We start from the raw sequence: 22,217 nt of genomic DNA on the forward strand, positions 1-22,217 counted from the left end.
GAGACTGATACAGCCTTTGACTCCCCAGCAACTAGAACCCAACCCTAGGAAACCAACCAAGAAAGCAGCAAGCTGTCCAGTGGGCTTCAGAACCAAAGAAAATGTAGTTGTAGCCAAGAACACATATGGAGAGTGAGGGAATGGCCAACAGCCCAAGCATCAGGAGTGGCTATGTTTGCTCTGCAGAACACTTGGCGATGTTAGAGCCTCAGGGACAGTAGACTCCTCCTGAAAGCAGGGACAAAGAAGGACAGTAGAGGAGGTGGCTGCAGAATGTAGATAATCAGCTTTTGTTTCCAGAAAATGGAGTGCCTGGTTAGCTTTTTGTCAGCTTGACATAAACTAGAGTCACCCACCGAAAGAGGGAAAGTGGAAGTGCTGTCATCAGGTTGGCTAAGTGCATGGAGTGCTGTTTTGGTTAGTAATTGGTGTGAGAGGACCTGGCCCACTGAGGGGTTGTCATCCATGGGCAGGTGGTCTTGGGTAGTAGAAGAAAGAAAGAAAGCTAAACAATGATGGAGAGAAAGCAAGGAAGCATGTTTCTCCGTGTTCCTGGCTCTGCCCCTGCTTGAATTCCTGGCCTGACTTCCCTCAATACATTGGGAAGTATAAGGCAAACAAACCTTTTGCTGCCCACATATCTTTTGGTCATGACTTTTATCACAATAGAAAGCAAATTAGGTCACATACTTGGAATTCTAAGAATAGGACCATTGAGAAGAAGTCTTTCCACAGTGAACGCACTGAGGGACCATCACTGAGAAAAGACGAGAATCCTGGGGGAATCTGTAAGAGGCCGAGCTGCGCAGTCAGGGAGCTCTGGTTTCTAGGAAGGAGCAGAGATGATTACACCGCCCCACTCGAGCCGCTGGCCTGACTCGAAACTGACGTCCCGGGGGCGTTTGGATGTTTGCCTGTGTGTGGCAGCTCAGATGGATCTCTGACTCAAGCTCACTCCCTCCTCCAACCTTTCTTTCCCTTCCCAGGCTGCCTGGACCGTGGCCCCCAGGATCATAGAGAATTTGCTTGCTCTCTCGTGTATCGATTACATTTCATTGCCCCTCAGAGCCTTCTCTGACCATCTTTACCAAAATACCCACTGCTAGATTGTACCCCATCACCAAGCTACTTCTTTTTCAGCACTTAGCATGGCCTAAAGCTATGGTGTTGGCTGATGCAATTACATTGTTGGAGCTCCTTTTAAGGTGGGGTCTTTCTGAGTCTGTGTAGCACCAAATCCTCGGCTCCCAAGCCATCCAGCAGATACCTGATACACTATTCACCGAGCAGAAGGAAGGCGGGGATTGTTAGAGTACAAGATGAAAAAAAAAATCACAATTAGCAACTGACTTAAGATGCACAGGTCCTAAAAATTGAAATATTTTTAAAATCTAAAGCCTGGATGCAAAGGAAGAGACAAGGGTCTCCAAAGATGCCCAGGCAAATAGAGTATATGTGCTTGCGCTGTGTATGGGACTTTAAAGTGTGTATGGACCTGCGCCTGAGTGTCTGCTTGTCCCCACTCATTGTGAGTGCATGCATGTGTGTGCCAACAGGAAGGTATCAGAGATACTTGCATTTGAAAGGGCATCATTTTCTTGGCTCTTGGAGTGTCACTCTTGGTAGAAATTTCATGTCTGAGTAAGGAAGATATTGAGTCTCATGCTTAGGCTTCGGCTGAGCATCCAAAGCAGAAGTGAAGGCAAGGAGGCCCAGTTGCTTGATGGGAGCTTCAGTAGTTTGAATGATAAATGTCCCCCATTGTCTTGGGCATTTAAACACTGGGTCCCCAAATGATGGCCATGTCAGGGAGGATTAGGAGGTGTGTCCTGGATGAAGGTGGCTTGTCACTGGGGCTGGGCATGGGGTTCCTAGTGGGCCCTCTCTGCTTGCTGCCTCTGCTTCCTACTCCTTCCTCAATGCCTTCACTTTGTCATCATGGAATTGTGAGCCCAAATAAACTCTTTCTTCTATAAGTTGCCTTGGTCGTGGTGTTTTGTCACAGCAGCAGAAAGACAACTGACACAGAGGGCTGTGTGAAGCCTTGCCTTTGAGAAGCAGTAGACAGCAAGTGTACTTGTAAGAAGCAGAGTCCCAGACCTCAGTGTGAGGGAGACTCAAGGAGAGGGAGGTTGAGCGCCAACTACTGACAGTGAAGTGTTCTGGAGCCTAAGTTTTATCAAGACACCAACACGAGAGCCATGGAGACTCCAGAGACAGAAGGCGTGTGTTCAATGATAGGTGGCCTAGGTCAGACAGTACTTAACTGTGCAGAGGCTGGGTCATCTCCTAGACACCTTCAGGTCCAAGCTGTGGGCCCTGCCTCACCCTTCACGCTCTCTCATTGCTCAGACTCGCACACTGAGGAGTGGGTAATGAAATGAGAAGAAGGAATTCTAAGTTACAGTTCAACAACTGCTTCCGATATCTGCTTCCTCTGTGGACCCTAGATAACAGCCAGCTGGAGGAACCAGCCATCAGCCAGCTGGGACCTGAAAGCATCTCTGGTGGAGAGCTGGGGCGGACTGATTGAAGGCCAGCATAAAGAGCGTGCAGGGGCACGCACCTCTGGTGCTCACTGTCCCCTGGCTGCTGGGCCAGGTATGAAGGCAGCTGACCTAAGTCGCCCCTGCAGTGTCATCTCTCAGGGCACTGGCCAAACACCATCACTCAAGCAGAAGCCTCAGCCAAGGAGTGACACAAAGTGCCTGAAAATACTCATAAAGCCAGGAAGGGTCCCATAACCAGGAAGAGCAGCCCCCTTAAACTTTCCAGCAATTCCCCAGAGGACTGTAGAGTTTGAACTCTTTTGCCCTTTTAAAGATGGGAATAGCTATCCCTGACTGAAGAAAGCAAGCCAGTTCTAGTAATGTACTTAAAATGTACAGATCTTCAAAATTCAAATTGGGAAGTGTTAAAATGTAAGACCAGACTCTGACCCATGGGGGATTACCCTCCATCTGGCAGAGAGTTGTTTGGATTTGTCAAGGGCAAGAGGAAAAACAACCATCATTTTGCTTAAAAGTATATTGGAATAAACTCCAAGGTCCTTTTGTATTTGAATGTATCTGACTAATCATTTCTGAGAATTAAAATATTAGCCAATTGCTCAGTCTTGTCGTGAGTACAGCACTGAATACAAACACATATTCAGTGATATCTGTACTGTGTGCCGTACGCAGAGGCACAGCTCTGTGTGTGATCCCAACACTGTTCATTCACTTAAGATTACTTACTGAACACTGCCGAGGTGCCCACTGGACATCTATAGACCCTGGGAAAGAAAGATAATATTCAAGACCTGTTTCCTCCTTTCTTAGAGCCGTGGCCTGGTCAAGTTCATGCATGTAAACTGCTTCCCATTTGTAGGGAATTTGAAAGTTTAGGATCATAATTTTTGGTACAGAAGAAAGGTAAAAAAAAAAAAAAAAAAAAAAAAAGAGCGTGTGGTAAGGACAGGATGAAGCTACCCTACAATGGTAAGACTGTGTCCAGATGCAGGAAGTGACATGCCTCATCCCAAACTCAGAGGGACACAAGGGAGGATGGCTTAAAAGTACTGGTCAAAGAGTGGCCGCTTGGTGCACCCTGCAGTCAGCACCGAGAGAGGCAGACTGCCTTCAACTCTGCATGTCCTCTACGTGGCAGGAGTGCAGCCATCTTGGCTCATTCCCATCTCAGCTGCCCCTAAGAGACCCTGCATGTTCTTCCAGCACGATATTAAGATAATCAGAGATTTATTCATTGGCCAGATTCTGGTACCAGAACTGTGGCAGAGTCTTGGTCATTTGCAGTCAGTGTTTAGGACTGACTGCTGTCACTTCTGCCCTGACCTTACAGCCCTCTCTTTCCTGACCCAAACCATAAAGGTTAATCTGGTCTCACTGTCACCCAGGACCATGGTCCTGTCATCCCCTGTGATGTAGCTGATGTGCCTGCTCCAGGAGTCATCACACCTTCAGATCTGTTCTCACACTGGACCTGGGGGCCTCCAGACACAAGTCTGCTCTCTACACAAATGAAGGAAAAACGGAAAGGCTCCCAGAGGATGAAATGTCCCCCTAAAGCATAAAGAAGATCCAATAATAATCCATCCCTGTGGGGTAGACCAATCAGAGTTTGTGAACATCAGAATGCACATTGATTTAAGAAATTATTCATATCTAAAGTTGTGAAATGCCTTCACTTTAAATAGTGCATTAAGGTGATAGGCTCTGTGGTGATCTCTGGGATGCCCTAAGCGACCCAGACAACAATGTCATGAACAAACCATAGACTTTAAATAACAGATTCTGAATCCAACCATGCAGACAACATGGCATCAGAGAGAAAGGTCAAGCCTTTAGTGGTTTAAAGCCTTGCAAAAGTAGGGCAGTCACCCTACCTGGAAGCATTTTCTATGCCCAAATCACTGTGGAAGGGAAGTGGTGGTGGGCTCTTCTACAGGAGCAGAGAGTACTTAAAGGGCATGTGGAGAGGAAACGGATGCCTTAGGGACATTAATGGGGCCACTGAGAAAGGAAGACACTCCCGTCAGCCTGTGTGGAGACCCTACACTCTGGGGATTCTAACAGCTATCAGAAGTTGGCTGGTACCTCTGGCACTTTCTCTGCTCCCAGCTTCTCTGCATTTTGCAGTATGCTTATGTGCAAACCCAGTACAATGATACCAGCCTTATGCCCACCTACGGTTGCCAGTGGAGCTAAGAAAGATGCCCACTGGCTCATCTCTCCTCTTGCTGTTTTTGTCACCTCTAGGATGAGCAAAGTCCAAAAGCCATTACATTTATCACATCTCACCTTCATTTGCCTTTTAAAAAATCACCAAGAACAGCAAAATATATGAAATAAAATACCCACAAATAACGTTCTCTCCCTGCAGAAGCAGGCCGAGTGAAAATAAATGAAGTTCTGCCTCTTTATTTCATCTGCCACCAATCCTGAGTCCATTTGGGAGATTACTTGCTGGATAAGCTCTTCCTATTTTGTATATTTTTATGCATTTATTAGGGCCTTCCTTCAGTTGTGCTCTATGCCATGAAACCCAAAGCAATGTTCGTAACTGAAAAGGGGAGGCACGTTTTTTTTGAAGTGGTACCAGAGCTGCAGCTCAGGAAAAGGGGTGTGATGCTGAATGTGCCTCCTTGGCTGGTCCGTGAAGGGAAGAGTGCGGGCAACTCTCACAGTTGGAAAAACAAAGACACTAACGGTGTTTCCTGAGCTCAGCAGCCCACGGGCCTGGTGGGTTTGGTCATAATAACTGAGTTTCATAATAACTTAGTTTCAGAAAACTAAGACTCCAACTTCTCTGAACATCCAGAGCCCCTCAAGTGGACAGAGGCTCCTGGTCCTTTTCTTTTAGCCTAGACTATAAAATCCTCGGACTTCTTAGCACTGTGAAAGACTGGACCTTTGACCCATTAGCTTTGTCCATCAGCTCTCAACAAGTGTCAAGTTTTAGTTCTCACAGCCCAGTGTAGCCACACAAGGTCAGGCTAGAGGTCACATTAGCCCCTGACCTAAACTTTGCAGGTTCTGTCATTTTCAATGAGTTCCTTGATAAAGGAGGTCCTTTATACTGACTCCTGTTAAGACTCCTCTACTTTCCAAAGCTCCCAGTGACACTCTCCTAACACCCAGCTCCTGGCCACTGATTCTTCTCACCAAGCAGAGGGTCTTTCATTCTGCCCTGAGTTCTCCGGGCTCTCTTTGGCCAACAGCCTACGGTGGAAGGGAGCTGTCAGTGCTGGGGTTGAGGATGTGCTGGAAGCTTGCTCTTCAGAGTGCTAACTCACACTGGAAGGTGTCATAAGAAGTGGGGACCCAGTGTGAGGCCAGCAGGTCACAGGGTGCTGCCCTTGATGAGGCTTTTGGTTCTGTGTTAGTTATCTGAAGAGCTAGCTGTTCTAGGAATCCTTTACTGCCTGGCTCTGTTTTTGTACGCGTAAAATGCCATTTACCATGTGACCCTCACTTCACAGTACTTGATGTCAGTCCCCCACCATCAGAGCTCCAAGACCATGAGCTAAATAAGCCTTCTCTCCTTATAACATGCCCAACCGAGGGAAATTTGTTATAGTGATGGTAAATTGACTGGTACGGTTTCCTCACCAACCTTGAGACCATGACTGTCTGTCATTTAGAATGCTTGTATCTGGAATTATCTAGAATTAACCCACCATGAATGAGGACGCTCAGTATTTCCACCTTCTGGAAACACTTCCATGGGTATAAGGCTATCAGAGACTTGGCAGCTGAGCTGGCCATTTCCTGGAAGTGGCTCCCACAGCTATTGCTTACGTCCTCACTAGGCTCTGATCAAATCTCAGAGTCACGAATAAAATAAGTGAATATTACTGTTTTCAGCAAATAATTGCTGAAGAGATTTGTTCTGCGGCAGTTAGTCAAGGGCTGAAAGCGTGTTCCCAGAGATAGCACTCTAAGCGGCGGACCCCGGCCTGCCTCCTCACCTGGCCGGTGGGCCTTCGGAACCGCCATGTTCATCACTCGTCCTCCGTCCTGAGGCTTGGGGGGAGACGCGGTGAATCTGCAGATCCCCGATTCTGACGGGGTACTGGAGGTCAGACTGTCCGTGTACTCGTTCGTGCCTGCCGTCAGCTGCTCGGAGGACGTGTCGGATATGAAGCACTCCGTGATGGTGAACTTGGCGTGCCTCAGCTGCTCTTCCATCTTGGCGTGTTCATAGGCCCTGGCCAGCTCTTCGTAGGTGGAGGAGGCACTTTCTGTGGAGACCATGCTGCTCCTCGCCCGGTCTGTGCCAGGGGAGAGAGAAAGAGCGGGAGTGACTCAGTTGGTGGCCTACACCTAACCAACTTGATGGTGCTTTCTAGCCTGTAGCTGTAATTTTCAGACATAGGATCTCAGGGAGGCTTGTCCGGGTCAGGGGGTTCTGAGGCTGGTTTCACCACGTTCAGGGGGTTCACATCAACCCAGCTGCTGCGGCCAGATGTCCCAGCCCTGTATTTTTTTCTAAGTAAGTAAAGCCTTCTTCTTTTAAACAGCTCCGGTTTTGGCAGAGGTAGTTGGGAGGCAGCGTGAAAGCCGCCTTATCCTCCCTGCTCTGACCACACACATGTCTGCACCTCTGAAGCTCTGCAGTTGGCAGGATAGCCGGGTGTTGAGGATCAGCTCCACGGCCTCCATGGGAAGGGAGGTGTGATGATTCTAAGAGGATGAGGGGCTGGAGGGATGGCTCAGTCAGCAGAGCGCCCGTCATGCTAGCCCGAGGACCCTGGAGTGTGCTCTCCAGTGCCCATGTCAAACACTGGGGAGGGCAGGGGGATCCCTGGGGCTTGCTGGCCAATCAGGGTAGCTGAATCAGTGAGCTCCAGGTTCAGTGAGAGGCCCTGTGCCAAAACGTGAGATGGGGTGACTGAGGAAGACACCCAGTATTGACCTTTGGCCTCTATGTGTACATGTGAGCATGTGTACACGCACGCACACGCACACACACGCACGCACACGCACGCACACGCACGCACACACACCCTGAAGACTGAGTTTTTCACAAGGCAGAATAGTCTCTGGTCTCGGGTCTCATCCTTTGTTGTCACCGCTCTCGATGGGAACTAGAAAGTAGGACAGCCCAGTGCACAGCCTGGCAGCAGGGCCGCGGCCTTGACACCTTCATCAGGGGAGTTTCTGTGTTAACCCTGCAGAAAGTTTGAAATCACCTCCGAGAACTTCTAAGAGAAACAACAGTCATAAAAATAAACTCCCGCAGTGGCATGCCCCCTCTGGAGCCCTGCTTTTGAAGCGTGTTGTGAAGAAACAAAGAAAAGGAGAATTAAAATCTCCTCCAGCTATTGGGCTCACATGCAACTTCTTTTGCAAGTTTATGGAAGTGAAATCTTGGTGTGTATACCATCAAGTCATGGCTTGTTTACCTATGACCGACCTGGTTAATTGCTGTAAGGATCGGCCTCTGTCCCCATCGGGGGTGCCATGACCTTGCCATGAAGGCTGTGAGGTTCAGGCTGTCAGCTGGAGCAGGAGTGGGTCAGACGCCCTCGGAGAGCAATTGCTGCCACTGTGTGGGTGAGCTATAAAAGTGTCTCCTCTGTGGGTAGGAACTGAAAGGGAGAGCAGCATGGGTGGGAGAGTCAAGACATCTGCAAAAGATAAGCACTCAGTTCAGGCTTGCAGAGCTCAGTAAGGCCTTCCGAACAGCGAGGTACAGCTGCCCCAGAACCAGCAGGGAAACGGTTGTCATTTGAAAGTGACCTTCACTAGAGAAGTTAGGCAGGAGGGAAAGATGGCTTCCCAGGCTCCCCTCCACACGGAGCCGGGAAGCCCATGACCCAGACAGAAGCGTGCAGGGCCCACCTGTGTCTTGAGACGGGCTGACACTGTAGCTGTCACTCTCCTTGTCCACGGATCCTGCAGCCCTGGGTGTGGGCAGTCTCCAGTCCGTGGTAAGGGTGTGTGCTGAGATGGTGGGATGGGGTCTGTTGAGGGTCCACTGGCTGGCGTACCGGTTTCTCGCTGTGGGTCCGGCCTTGGCATTCCTCCTGGTGGTGGGGTCTGCAAAGAGCAAGGGGGAACAAGTGCCTGTCTTCAGGGGTCAAGGACTTTAAGCAGCTGTCAACCCCCCTCTGTCTCCCTTCTCAGCCTAGTCCCCAGGAAGCCTTCCTCAGATTTTTCCACTGAAATCCCTCTTGCCTTCTTTCATGGCTTACCAAGTTCACCAGATATTTGAGTATTAAAAAAAAAAAAAGAAAATCCCATAAGCAGAAGAACACCCCATTTGGGTTTGGAAGCTGCAGATCAGAACTTTGTTTGTGGCTATTAACAATTTTATGACCCTAAACATTCATTTAAATTTTCTAAGTATCAACACCTATACGACAAGGGAAGTAGACCAAATCCGTTTGAACAAGATTTCTTTTCTGAGGTTCTGTTCCCCGTCAGTGTAGACTGAAGTGCACCCTACTCCCCAGGCCCCTCAAGCTATGCTCGCTCTTGACTCCAGAGCCCCAGAACATGATCTCATTTAGAAAAACAGTCATTGCATACACAATCAGTCAAGAGGAGGTCACAGTGGGAACAGGCTAGTCCCTGTGCTGTGTGGCTGGTGGCCTTACGAAGGGAGAAGTGCAGGGGGAGAGTGCCCCCTGCAGGGAGGACCACAAGTTGCACCTGAGCCCAGGGTGGCCAATGACTGCTGAAGCCTTAGGACACTGTTGTCAGTGTCCCTGGAACACTTCTGGTTTCAAATCTATTCATTAGCTCACGCATAACTTTCCATCCAGGTGTTTAAGCTGAAGCCCCTAAAGACAAAAGACTGCATCTTCTTTTTGTCCCAACATTCTCTCAGCATGTGATAGCATCATACGAGCTTCGATGAAGAAGCCTTGGCTTATTTAACATGGACAACGAATAGTTAAATGGTATCTGGATAACACATGTCAACTAGCTGTAACAAGCGTCAAGGTCCATGTGTCTGCAGGCTGCTGTCTAGGAGTTGTGTCTTCCTAAAATCTGGACCGTCAGCAGGTGGGTAGGGCCGCGCTCTTAGCCCTGCCCCTGAAGTGAGAAAGGGGACAGAGCAGCAGCATGTGTTGGTCCTGCAATAGGCCAGCATATTACCTTTTCTGGTGTTCCATGGACCAGGGGAAGTGTTCTGTCCCCTGATGTAATTTTCCTGGGACTCCATCTTAAAGTAGCCCAGGGTCCTGGAAGGTCTTTCCCACTTCTGGATCCTCTGCTTCTTAGAATGGTGTGGCCGAGCCCTCTGTTCTTAGCACTGGTGCTTTTTCAATGGGACAAACCGAGACCCAACTTTGGACATGGCTGCCTATGCTCAATTACACACTCTTATTAATTCAGCGTTCTCTCCAGGTAGAGGAAAGGGTCTGTCTTAGAGCTATCTACAAGGCTGGCCCGCAGTAATCACTGGGATAGTCTCAAGTCATGTCATGGATGAACAATGGCAGCTTAGGCCTGACACAGCTTTCCTGCCTCATGTGGCCTGTCCATGGCTGGCTGGATCTGCAGTGGGGCATGCACAGGAGCATGGCTTGTCCATAATCCCCACTGGAGTATGAAATGCTGACACTGGGCATCAGGGAAAGCCTTTCCTTATAAATGGAAGATTTCCCCCTCTGCAGGTTTCTGTTATTGGTCTTTGAGACGATCCATCATTCTAGGATTCAGGAAAGGAACATCAAGAAGATGGCTGAATCAATACATTTTAAGATTCTCTGGGTCATCAAAAGACCGAGTCCTGGTGCATGCTTTTGGTTACATTGATTTTGTTTTTTTAGACACATTTTATCGCTTGCAAAATTCCATGGAAGAAGCTTTATTAGAAAATAGCTTTTTGCTTTGATGAGAATGCAAATGAGCTATGCCCAAGTGTCAGAGCCCTGTACACAACAAGGTGTGAATGGTAATTGTGTTTTTCCCAAGGAAGGGGAACACTGCAGAGAGGTCCTCCACAAGATGGAAAGGCAGTGTCATGGGTAGGAGTCTAAATGTCTCCAGGCACTATTGACTTGATAAGTGGAGCTTAAATAAGTACAGCTTGGTATTTAAATGCTAATGAGTCTTTTCTAGAAAATTACCCAGCCCCTTACATAAGTCTTGAGGAATCTCAGTTTTGTTCTTTGGGTTTCTTGCAGTCACACTGGTGAAGGATTCTGAGTTGTCCCTTGGCCTGGATGCCACAGCTGGGCCAGACTCAAGTCCCTAACTGTCTTCTCTTTCTTCAAGGCTCTCACAGTGCTTCCTGCCTAGGCTCCTTCCTTCCCCAGTGGTGGGGAGAGGACTTCCTTCACACAGCCCCTTTCCCCACTGAGACCTCCTTACTTAGGAAATTTCTATTCAAAGCCAGAACCCCTTCTAAGTTAATTCTATTCATTATCCCTTTTTCTCCAGGACGAGGCAGTGCTGGCGGCGGCCTGATAAATGGTGAAAATGTAGGTCACGGTTTTAGCTTTCTGAGCCTCAGGCCACAATTCTGTTCTGTGCTGCGCACACGTCCCAGCGTTGGGATGCTGTCAGGATGTGGGAAGACGAGGGCACCTGACACATTTTTCCTAATAACCAGGTTTTAGCAACTGTTGTTTGGCATCTGAATTGAATGAGGTCTGATAGCCTCCCAGACAGCAAGGTCAAAGCCTGGGCTCTGCTCAGTGGTCACTTGGCATGGCTGACTGGCTCATGGAGGGATTTTATGCTCCTGCATGGGCGGCTCTTTGTCAGGTTCCAAACCTCTAATCTAAGCCCAACTTAGTGGTTAAGCAAGCTTGCTTAATGAGTCAGAGGGCAAGGGGTATAAATAACTCCTGACCCTTCAACTCCGGGTCTAGATCTACATTACGTTCCTGCCCAGTGAATCAAATTATTTTAATTATCCTGAAGTCAGGATCAGAGAGGATTGTGTGGGTGATAGGTTGGTTACAAAGCATGTCATGTGTCCCATGCTGGCAGATTAGTCCCCTTTTAATCCTCCGCTGTCTGTTCCCCGCATCTCGTAGATGAGGCCTCAGCTGCCTTGTCATGAGTAACAGTGGAGCTGGCCATTTCCCTATTTAAATAGCAAATGTGTGTCCAGAGCTCCGGTGCACTGGACCACTGGGTCAGCTTGCCCACTAGGCCGCTTTTTCCTGTACTCTAGTACAACTCCGGGTGATAGAGGATATATTCAAAGTTACAACGACAAAGATTCAGTGTGATGTAAACTTTTTTCATTGTTTGGATACAATCCATTCACATCTTCCTATGTATTTTTAAACATGTCTATATGAGTTATGAAAGTCAATACAATATAGACGCTACAAAACCAGTTATTATTTTGTATTGTTAGGTTGTAGTATCTGGGGGGTTGAATCTACAGAAGCAAGTGCATTAGATATGAGATTGCATTATATGTACATGATACATGTATGTGTGTGTGTCTACACACACAAGCATGCATATTCACCTGTGTGTTATATGAAGCCTTTCTTAGTTCTCATGTGTCCTTTATGTAGTATCATCTATACATGGAGGCTTCACACAGAGACTAAGCATAGAGCTTTCCAATCGTTACCTGGTTTTCAAGTCTAGTTTCATTACCCTACAGCTTTGTAACTCTGACTTCGTGACCTCATTTGGACAGGCCCATGCCCCTCATTTCTGAGACTGGTGACATCATTGCCACCATTAGCTTTGGGCAATCTGAATGTGGCAGAGCACCCTGGGTATGGAAGGCTGTGATGCCTGAGCAGCAGGCCCACAGCCTGGTCGGACATGTTCATTGTGAGGATCCAATACATGGCAAAGCCTTCCTCTTCCTGGCCAAAATGCAGCCATCTTTCCTGGGTTTATTAGTGCTGGAAGGTTGCAGCTTGTGGGCTGTGGACTTCAGCATCTAGGGTGCAGGTCCACACTGGTGGGAAAAGCCTCCGGAGCAAGGACCTGTGGGCACATCTTAGCTCCAGTGGCCCTGGCAGTCACCCCAGGGCAGAAGTGGCTCCAGCTTTCCCAGATATTAAGGGGCAGAGAGACAGACATGGGAAGGGGTGGGCTGGTGCCCAAGATTTTATCTCAGAGTGCCAGGGTCTACGATTTCTGGGCTTAAAAAGATTCTTGTGGCAGGTGCGGTTGCCTGGGACTCATCGGTATTTGTTCCACTTTCAAGTTGTGAGGACTGGCAAGCCAGTCCAGCTCCTGGAATCTTGACTTCCTGGACTATGTGAGAGGATTGAAATGCAGCACGTGAAGCTGACAGTCAGTGTCCCGGGGCAGTGTGAGGACCAGACCCCAGCAGGAGTGCTTTGTAATCATTTGGCCCTTGACATCCACTGCTTCTACAGCCAAGGGTTCGGTGGCCACTGACCACAAATAACTAGAAAACAAAACGTGTCCATCTCGAATCTGTAGCGACATCTTGCCATCGTTTTCTCAGTAGGATGGAATAGAGCTATTCACAAGGTGTACAGCATACCAGGCATTATGAGAAATCTGCGGATTATTTAAAGTACAGAGGAGGATAGTACGTCTTACACAGAAACACCACGCCATTGTGGTGGTCGCTGTTTTGTTGACTTATCACAGGCTAGGTCATGTAGGAAGAGGGAACGTCAAGAGAGAGAGAGTGCCTCTGTCAGCCTGGCTTATCCATAGGTTGGTGGAGGCATTCTCTTGATTGATGACTGATGGAGAAGGGCCCAGCCTATCATGCCCTCCCGGCAGGGGGTCCTGGGCTGTATTCTACAGCTGGCTGAGAAAGCTCGGAGAGCAAGCCAGTAAACAGCACCCTCCTGACCTCTATCTAGATCAGCTCCTACCTCCAGTTCTGTAAGGCTTGAGCTCCTGCCCTAATTTCCCTCTGTGATGGACCACACCCTGGGAGGTCTGAGCTGGAATGACTCATTTCCTCCCCATATTGATGCTGATCATGACTTTATCATGGTGATAGAAAACAAACCAAGAAAGCTATTTTATACTTGAGCAGCCATGACTTTTAGCAACTTGGAGGACCTAGAACCCATAGATACCAAGGAAAGGTGATATTTAATGGATGCTTGGTAAATGCTCTGTATGCAAGTGAGCAAACTGATAAAACTGATAAATGAATGAACAAGTAGCTTTTAGGTGAATACAATATCCAGCCCCTAAAAATTCATATAGGTCGTCACACCCACATACTTCGCTAGTTTTCCCAGGAGATGATATAGTGGGCACTTTTCTGTCAGTGGGGAAGAAAGAATGTGAGCTTTCCAGAAGGTTAGGGTACACACACCTGCTAACAGAAATCTCTGGAGATGGATGAGAAAGTGTGGGAACTGACCGACTTCCCAGGTTCTACCTAAGTGAGTTAAATATCCTTTCCCTCCTATTCCTATTGTTCTGACTTCAGCACTCTGTAGCCCATCAGGATTTACCAGGTGCCTGAGGGTGTCACACACTTCAGCATGTGCTGGCAGCAGGATGTGAACAGAGCCCTGGATTCAAGTGTGTCACCCCGACATCATCCATGCAGGAGAAAGGATGTAAACTGAGCAGAAGACATGGCCGGAAGATGTGCCTTCGCATGCGTAAAGCAATGAATGGCACATTGTTTCCATCCCTCAGTCACATGATAAGAATTTGGCACAACCCTCTGTCAAGCTAATAAAATACTTGGGAACACAAATGCTGTAGTACACTCATGTTTGTATACAAACACCAGCTTTCCGACGCTCTGGAAATAAACAGAGGCTCCTGCAATAGCAACATCCCAATGCAGAGGATGGAAGAATTGGTGCCTTTTGTAGTTGAGACTATGAGGGATCTAGTTGGATCATAGAAGCTTTGGCATCCATCAGGACTTCTCCCAGAACCTCCCTGGGTACCAAAGCCTGCAGACGCTCAGGACTCTGACAAGAGGACATGGTGTTTGCACAGAACTTGCGTGTGCCCTCGCACACACTTCAGACCACAGCTTCCTAATAGTGTCTAACTTAACGAAAACACGCGTGTTGCATTGTGTGTCTGAGGGAGCTGTGATCAGGGAGCCTCAGCCCTGTGTGGTACAGGTGGAATCTTTCTCTGTGAAGAAGGGTCGGATTTGTGTGGGGCTGCATCTGCAGAGGCAGAACCCCTGACAGAGCCGGCCTTTCAGTCGAATCTCTGTAAACGCAACAAGCTGCCATGAGGCCTGGCTTAGGCCACACGACCACAGGGGTGTGTTGCAAGACGTGACACCTGGGCAGAGGTGGTGGCAAGCTTCAGGGAGCAAGAGCTGGTGAGAAGCTGGGCTCCAGAATGTCCTGCAGTTCGAGCTCCTGAAGCTGCTGTGGGGCGAGTTAGCCACCGTCTTCATTAAAAACAAAGCAAACTTGAGTATGGCTGTTCCCTCACACTGTTAGTTTAGAGGAGGCAGTTAAGGGGAAAGTGAAGATATGCCAAATGTCTTCACGAGTGTTTTCAGAATGACGCTGGGCAATGGGGGAAGAACTAGGGATAATGCGTGCATTTGGATAGCTTTGCCTGCTGTCAGCATGGCTTAATGACATTTACTGTAAAGGAAAGAAACGTGTTCTCAGGTAGTGGTGCTTCTGGGGGAGAGCCAGGCGGGATCCCAGGGGAACACTGAAAGGATATCAGAATGAAACTCAAACGCATGGCCTGCTGTGGGCAGCTGCTTCTGCCTCACTCTCTCTTACCACAGGGCTGTGTCTATATCAGAACTCTGGAGAGTCCTGGAGCTTTTCCCTTCCTGCCGGCTCCTGACAGTCAGTTCCAGCTCTCCCCCTGATGACCTTGGTTTCCCCCTGAACTTGGTTTGTACCTCCTCTTCCATGGAGGTCTTCCCAAAGAACCCAGGGCCATGGAGCTCCCCACATCCCTGCACCAGACTGGCTTGACTCTACATCTCTTTATTCTGTCTTTTCTTTATCTCACATTTCATGAGAAAGAAGATCCATTCCTTGTTTAGTATCTGCCTTCCCACTGAGATGAAAATACGCATCTCCATTTCACTCACAGCACATTCCTGCTGCTGAGTATGAGCCACATGTGCAAAGTAAAACCTGAAGAACATTTCTAAATGCTGAATGAATGAACATCGTCATAGCCAGGAGCCATGCAGCACATTCCTCCCAGAGTGCCTGCTGCTTACTGGCGTACCTGGTTTGTAGCATCTGCACATCATCTCCGTTGACATTTTAAATGCCATTACAAACACTTCCCATATGCCAGGGCTTGTTTTTCATGCAACTAGACATTTCTGGTACATTCCTGTCACTGCCTCTTCTCCTGCATTAAGTATTTGTGATAGCCACTGTGCATGGCTTTGTTCTTTGGCTTGTCAAAGGAAAGGATAATTCTGTGTGACTTTTTACCTGGCAGGTCTAACCGATGTGCTATGATCAAGGCAGGCAAGACATAGCTTCCAGATTTGTCAACTTTCCCTTGCTCTAAGAGCAAAGAGTGGTCGAGAAACCTCAGACGGCATTGCCATGAAGAGGCTGAAGCCAGACCTCAGACCACAGCGATGAAGCCACTAGCTGGACAGTAGTCCGGGGCCTTGAAGCATTTCAGGAACATGGCTCTTAGCTTGTAGACACAAATCCAGAGAGCTAGCTGTTTCTCTCACATCCTTCTTATGTGTTCAGAACGTTTTGTCATTCTCAGAAGGAAGGAAACAGGCTTGGCACAGGGACAAACCAAACAAAACTGGCTCAGGTGATCCTCAACCCTGTTCAATGCTTTCCTGATTGTTACAACAACCTGGGTTGGGAACTGGTCAGTTGCTTCAGGAAGCTTCCTACACGGCACAAGCTAGAACCTGCAGACCACAGCCTCCAGCGATATGTCATGGGCTTTCATTATAATATTGTATTGCTATCGAAGTGTGAATTTTTGCAAAGAGAGTGATTATGGATTTAAAAGCTAGATAGCAAAGCTTCCAAAATGACAACAATTGGAACATCAATTTCTCACCCTTTAAAGGGATTTAATTGAATAGTTTCAATTATGAAGAAACAAGACTATCTAATTAATAAGCTAGATGCACGTTAGGAGACTTAACTTCTTTGCAGTAATTATTTTCCATCTATTATGAATGCAAATATGAATAATTAAGCACAAGAAAGTCTCTAGTTAGCCAGAACCATCATTTTTCTTTGTGTGTCTAGGAGACGCATGTTTGAGGTCAAACGTGTACGGCAGCTTCCAGGCTTTCCCACCTCACGAGTACAGTGGGGCTGTCTGAAAAGCCACCATCCAACAAGTGAAACAAAATGTCTGACATCTGCTTTGTGAGGAGGGGCCTTGGAAGGCTGCTGCGGACAGCACATGTGAGAGTGCTCCTTCCGCCAAAGGGGACACTGCCAAGCACACTGCAGTTGGTCACCCTTCTCTTCCTCAGGCTGTATAAAATTCAAAGGATTCAATTCACCTAAAATTTCTAGCAATTCTTACAGTAAACCAAGACCAAGATTTGTTGGTTTGAGTTGACACACACCTAACACTGTCAAGTATTAAACAAAATCTCAACATCCCAATCAAAAATTAATTACGCCTGTTATGTAGGTATGCAGTTGAGAAGCCTCACTGCTCTGTTTGCTAGGGACACGAATAGTGCCAGCATTGGTAACACCCACACATTCCGAGCGCTGTAGACCACTCACTTGTTCCTGGCCGAGCATCGGACACATCCACTAGGGGCCCGGTAGCCTGGGACACTGACTGGTAATGCACCGTGTGGGTCACGGTCAGCGACTTCTGCTTAGCCGCCTCCCCAAAGTCGGCATCTGTCAGCAGGACCGTGGAGCGGTCATCTGCAAGAGGGAGCACGAGGGAAAAGCAAGCTGTTAGTAAAGACAGGACAAGTGCCAGCTCTGCATCTGTGTCTGTCCAGAGTCACACACTCCGGGGCACAGGAAGTCAGCTACGCCGAGGCATGTCCTTTCTGTGTGGCTCAGCTTTTCAAGAAGCCAACAGCACTGGGTGTGGCTGAGCAGCTGGCACACTCTGGGGTTTAAGTATTTGTCTGAGGCTTGCCCGATGCAGTGGGAAAGGCCAGTGCTCCCAGGAACAGGGTCACCCTGTGGGACAGGCCCTTCGGCTGCTAAAACGCTCTGCAGAACTAGGGAGCAAAACCTCGCAACCCACCACACTGGGGCTGCTGTCACACTGACCTTGGTGTTTTGAGGATGAAGGGAGAGAAGGCCTATCCTCTAGAAATGATGGTTCCTCTTCTTTTAAGGGGTGGGGCCTGTTCCCTTCCTCCTGCTACTTCTGAGCTTTACTCTGTAGTGCATGCTTTGACTGCCTTCAAGGATCTCTCTCTTGTAAGAGAACCCTCAGAGCATAAGCTCTGGGCGGCGGGGAGACAGGAGCCAGGGCCTTGGGGTTCCCAGGTGAACAGCTGTGTGAGGCAGGTACTGTTGTCTGAGCACTGGCCTTTAGCGTTCTTTGACACAAAGAGACTTTGATTGGGATATATGGAGTTTCTGTAATTTTCAAACGCTGTGATTAGGCTGGTTCTGATTATCTGTCAGCTTGTCTGAAGGGGTGGGGTAGGAGTGGGACACGGATGCTAAACTCATAAACAACACAGGCTTCTGTGCCCAAAAATGGCTCTGAACAGAGCGAGCGGACCTTACAAAACCCAGTTGCTCAGGCTCTGGCAGAGGAGGAAAGGCCTTGAACCTCGAATCAAATTTCTTGGCAGAGAAGTGGGGAGGAGGCTGCCAAGCTGTCTGCGAGTGCCCCAGCGGGTAGCCAACCCAGGTTGGTGCCGAGACAGGTGCCAGAGCTGGGCTTGGAGGCTTGGCTCGGAGAAAGTGGGATCTGCACAGAGATGGTCTCCCAAAGAGAGCTGACACCAGAGACCCCTATCTACACTGTCATTCCTAGCACAGCTGCATTGTGGATTCTGACGGGCAGCCGTGTTTTTAAGATGAGATTCATGGCTGGGCTGTAACCCTGTCCTGGGAATGTCAAGTGCCTAACTGTGAGGTTAGCCAGTCACTCTGGACAGACATGAAAGGTGCTCAATGCCCAGAGTGTTTCCTCATAATTAGAAAATGCCATCGACCCACTATTTGGGAATGACAAGAGTCAATGATGGTTGCTGGCAGATGATGCCAGGCAGACTGTGACGATCTGGCCGCAGGTCATGGAGACACACAGAGATGACGGGCAGACCGGCTGGCATCTAGCCAGCCACAAAGAGCCTGTGGAAGCCTCATAGCACTGACAGGCTCCACCATGCTGTAGTAGGCACCTGAAGGCTTTTTAAGGGTCTGAGGAGGAGCACTTCACCCTCCACAACTCCTCACCTCTGTAACCGCTGTGACCTTGCCGAGCTCCCTGGCCTCCCTGTTCTGAACGCAACACAGAGCGTGCTTAGCAAAAAGCAGACCGACAGTGATTTTTACTTTTAGTGTCTCATCCACAGAGGTCAGTGAGAGGCATTGCGTAAGCCTCGGCAGCAAAAAGATGGACAACTAGAAGCAAAGCATGTTCTTTTGTTGGCACTGTGACAAACTAACATTTTTAACTACTGCATTAGGGCTTCCAGTTTGCCATGGGCCTCAGCTGACTGAGGGCCGAACTGGCCTTGGTCATGGTTTTTCTAAACAAGGCTGATGTGCTGAAGCAGGGAGGGCAGCCTGGGCCTTAGCATTTCAAACCCATCAGCTCAAAACACCTCTCAAGATGGTGGGAAAAGGAAAGGGTGAGGGTGACACAGGAAACTTTCTTTCCACCAGAACTCCTCTTGCAGCCTTCCTGGCAGGAGGTCTTCAGGGACTGTACTGGGAGGCAGGCAGGGTATCTAGACCAGGGGGAAAGGGCTGCCCTGACACTGAGTGGCAGAAGACGCCTTCCAAAACAAAGGCAGTTTACAAAGTGGTGGTCCCAGTGATGGTCCACTAAGACATTTGTCTTAATTTTCATGAGGCTTAAGAGGGTCCTGAAGAAGGCTGCTGGCATGATAGCAGCCATCTGTCACTAAAGGCAGATGGTAGGGTGGTAAAGCTGGAGATCAGCCAGAAACCCCGGGTTTGCTTCTGTCTGGTGACTTTGACTGGCTCTGTAAACCTTTCCCTGTCTCAGATAAAAGCAGCTCCCTTCCCTATGAGCTGATGCAAGCTTAAGCGAGTAGCACACAGAAAGTGCTGTAAGAACATGAGGGATTTAGAGAACTCTTGGTCAGTGTTAGGGACCTTTGTGGCTGTTACTGGGCATGGGAAGGTGGCAGGTCTAGGTGCTGAGCTTGTGGGGAGATAGGCCACAGTGCCCGTCTTTCTTTCACCGCTTCTCTAAGACTGAGGAACTGGGGGCTATTCCTTGTACTCCAGGATATTATGGGATGCTGGGAATGGGAAGGACAGCCTGCATGATGGCATTTATTTATTTAAGTGTTATCAAATTGTGAAGATTTTTTGATGGAGGCTGACCTAGTCAGAGTTGGCAAGGAGAGCACAGAGGATCTCTAAGATGGAGGTGGGCTCAGAGGCTGGCTGTGTTGGAAAGTTTTCTTCTCTGGAGAGACAATGGTCTCTCCAGGAAAGGCCCAGAGCCAGCAGAGTTGGGGAACTCTCATGGTGTTTACTGGTGCTTATTACTCCCTTTGGCGTGTCTCCCGTGGGGCCTCCAAGCTATCTCCTGTCAAGTACTCCCCACCCTCCCAGGTGAGGATGAGAGAGCATGGCTCCTGTAGCCACTCTGGGCACTGCGGCCAGCAGGGTACCCACCTATGGTCTCCATGGTGTCTCTCTCTTCAATCAGAAGCTGAGCCCTGGGGATGTCGATGTGCATTCTCAGGGTCTGTGGCTGCTTGCTCAAGGTGTCTGACGTCCGTGTGTTCTTACTGGGAATAAGAGAGAGGATGTGTTAGCCAGCCCAACTGGTGCGCCATTACGTCAACACGCCACTCTCTATCAAGCCAGCTTATTGTTTAATTATGAAAACAGCTCAGAGACGGGAGGGAAATGCACATGATAGAAAAGTGCTTTGCCTTCGTTGAAGAGATATTTACTAAGCTTCCATTTCGGTGGACAGAGGAGATTCAGAGCATATAAATTTCTAATAGGTGGGACAAAAAAAGATCAATCTTGAGATAATCTCCATTGCTTGGGTAAGAATGAAAACAAAACAGTTATAAAAGGGCATCCAAACAATGATGTTCAGACACGAGCTACAGTGATGAGGCAAGAGAGGAGGCCGGGGAACCAGCTGGGGCTGGATGCTGGGTTCACTAGCAGTTTTGTACGGATAACTCAGGTTCTAGTGATGGATCATGATGCTTTTTAGCATTTCCAGCATCACTGTGGTTTTTCTAGCTGAGTACTATTTTGAAATAGAAGGAAAAAAAATCTCAATTACTAAAATAATTTTATCATCTCAGAACTTGTGTACTAGAAAATTACTCGGAGAGTGAATTCTCTAAAAGTAAATGGAAGAAGGTGCTGAAACTGCCCGGTCTAATCACAGCAGTTACAGCCTGCCACAGCTCAAAGTGAGACCTTCATGCTGAATAGAAACGTGAAAGAGCCAACAGGGGTCTTAATTAGCAACCTACTTTCGTGGTGGTTCAGTCTTAGATAAGGATATGTTAAGTGTTAAAATGTTATCTGAAGCACCACCCAGCAAGCAGAAGATGCTGAGATATTTCTTCAGTAAAGCCATTTATTGCTGCCCTATGTTCAGGGCAGAATCTTCAAAATCTACAGGATGATTTCTGGAATCAGGTCCACCTAATCCGTTGGCTGTTTACCCCTTCCTTCCTTCCTTCCTTCCTTCCTTCCTTCCTTCCTTCCTTCCTCCCTCCCTCCCTCCCTCCCTTCCTTCCTCCCTCCCTTTCTTCCTTTCTTCCTTCCTCCTTCCCTCTGTCCCTCATGTATTTTTCTTCCTTTCCTTGCCTTTTCCATCTGTCTATATATCTTTTATGACCGTGCTTGTGCATGTGGAGGCCAGCGGCGGACACTGGGTGTCTTCCCCAGTAGCTTCCCATCTTTTTGAGATAAGAGTCTGGTTGAAGCCAGGACTAGCTGTTTCTGTTAGGCCAGTTAGCCAGCAGGTAGCCAGTGACTCAGACACACGTGTGCCTGACTTTTTAAATGGTGGTGGAAATTTGAACTCAGGTCCTAGTGTTTGTATGCCAGGCTCTTTACCCACTGAGTCACCTCCTCAGCCTCATTTGCTAGTTACTCTGAAGGGAGAGCAAGAAAGGTCTGCACAGTGCACATCAAGCACTTTTTCCTCCAGTGAAGGAGTTCGAGGACCTGTTTCCTTGGTTCCTCCTCAGCCACTCCTAACCCACTAAGTGGCTGCTGGAACCTAAATCATCCAAACAGCAGGTCCGTTTGAGAAGGCCCTGTATGCTTCCTTTTGAAGCCCAGGTTACAACTGGTGTTTTATGATGTCCCTTTCTTCAGTGAGTGTAAACAGAACAGCCCATAAGCAAGACTACTTCTAAAAGGTTCTCTGCTCCTCTGGATGCTTGATCCTGAGCCAAATTTCCTGCTCTGTAGACTCATAACTGGTTCGATGGGGCTATGTGGTACAATCAGGCCAGTTCTGTACTGCAATCATGCCAGTTACGTGCAGCCCACATTCAAGCCTTTTGGCCTGGGTTTTCACATGATCTCTACACACTTTCAAATTCCTTCACTTCCCATTGCACTTGTGTTAAAAAAAGAAGGGAAACCGCAGAGATACGCTAGCTGCAGAAGCTGAAGAGCATCTGAGGCCCTGGAGACTCTGTGCTCCCTG

The 22,217-nt window shown here is 48.4% G+C and overlaps 1 protein-coding gene across 1 annotated transcript in view; it reads right to left on the reverse strand.

Annotated features, from left to right (window-relative positions):
* The window catches only part of Dscam (DS cell adhesion molecule), a 527,122-nt gene that overhangs the window by 11,557 nt on the left and 493,348 nt on the right, over nucleotides 1-22,217 (reverse strand). The window contains exons 29-32 of the mRNA XM_055614797.1: nucleotides 20,198-20,313; nucleotides 17,123-17,272; nucleotides 8,346-8,543; nucleotides 6,470-6,772 (exon numbers count right to left, since the gene is read on the reverse strand). Of these exons, the coding sequence (XP_055470772.1) occupies nucleotides 6,470-6,772; nucleotides 8,346-8,543; nucleotides 17,123-17,272; nucleotides 20,198-20,313 (767 nt within the window). The remainder of the gene's footprint in view (nucleotides 1-6,469; nucleotides 6,773-8,345; nucleotides 8,544-17,122; nucleotides 17,273-20,197; nucleotides 20,314-22,217) is intronic.

The sequence above is a fragment of the Psammomys obesus genome, unplaced genomic scaffold (assembly GCF_907164565.1).
Source record: "Psammomys obesus unplaced genomic scaffold, mPsaObe1.curated_primary_1811, whole genome shotgun sequence".
NCBI lineage: Eukaryota > Metazoa > Chordata > Mammalia > Rodentia > Muridae > Psammomys > Psammomys obesus.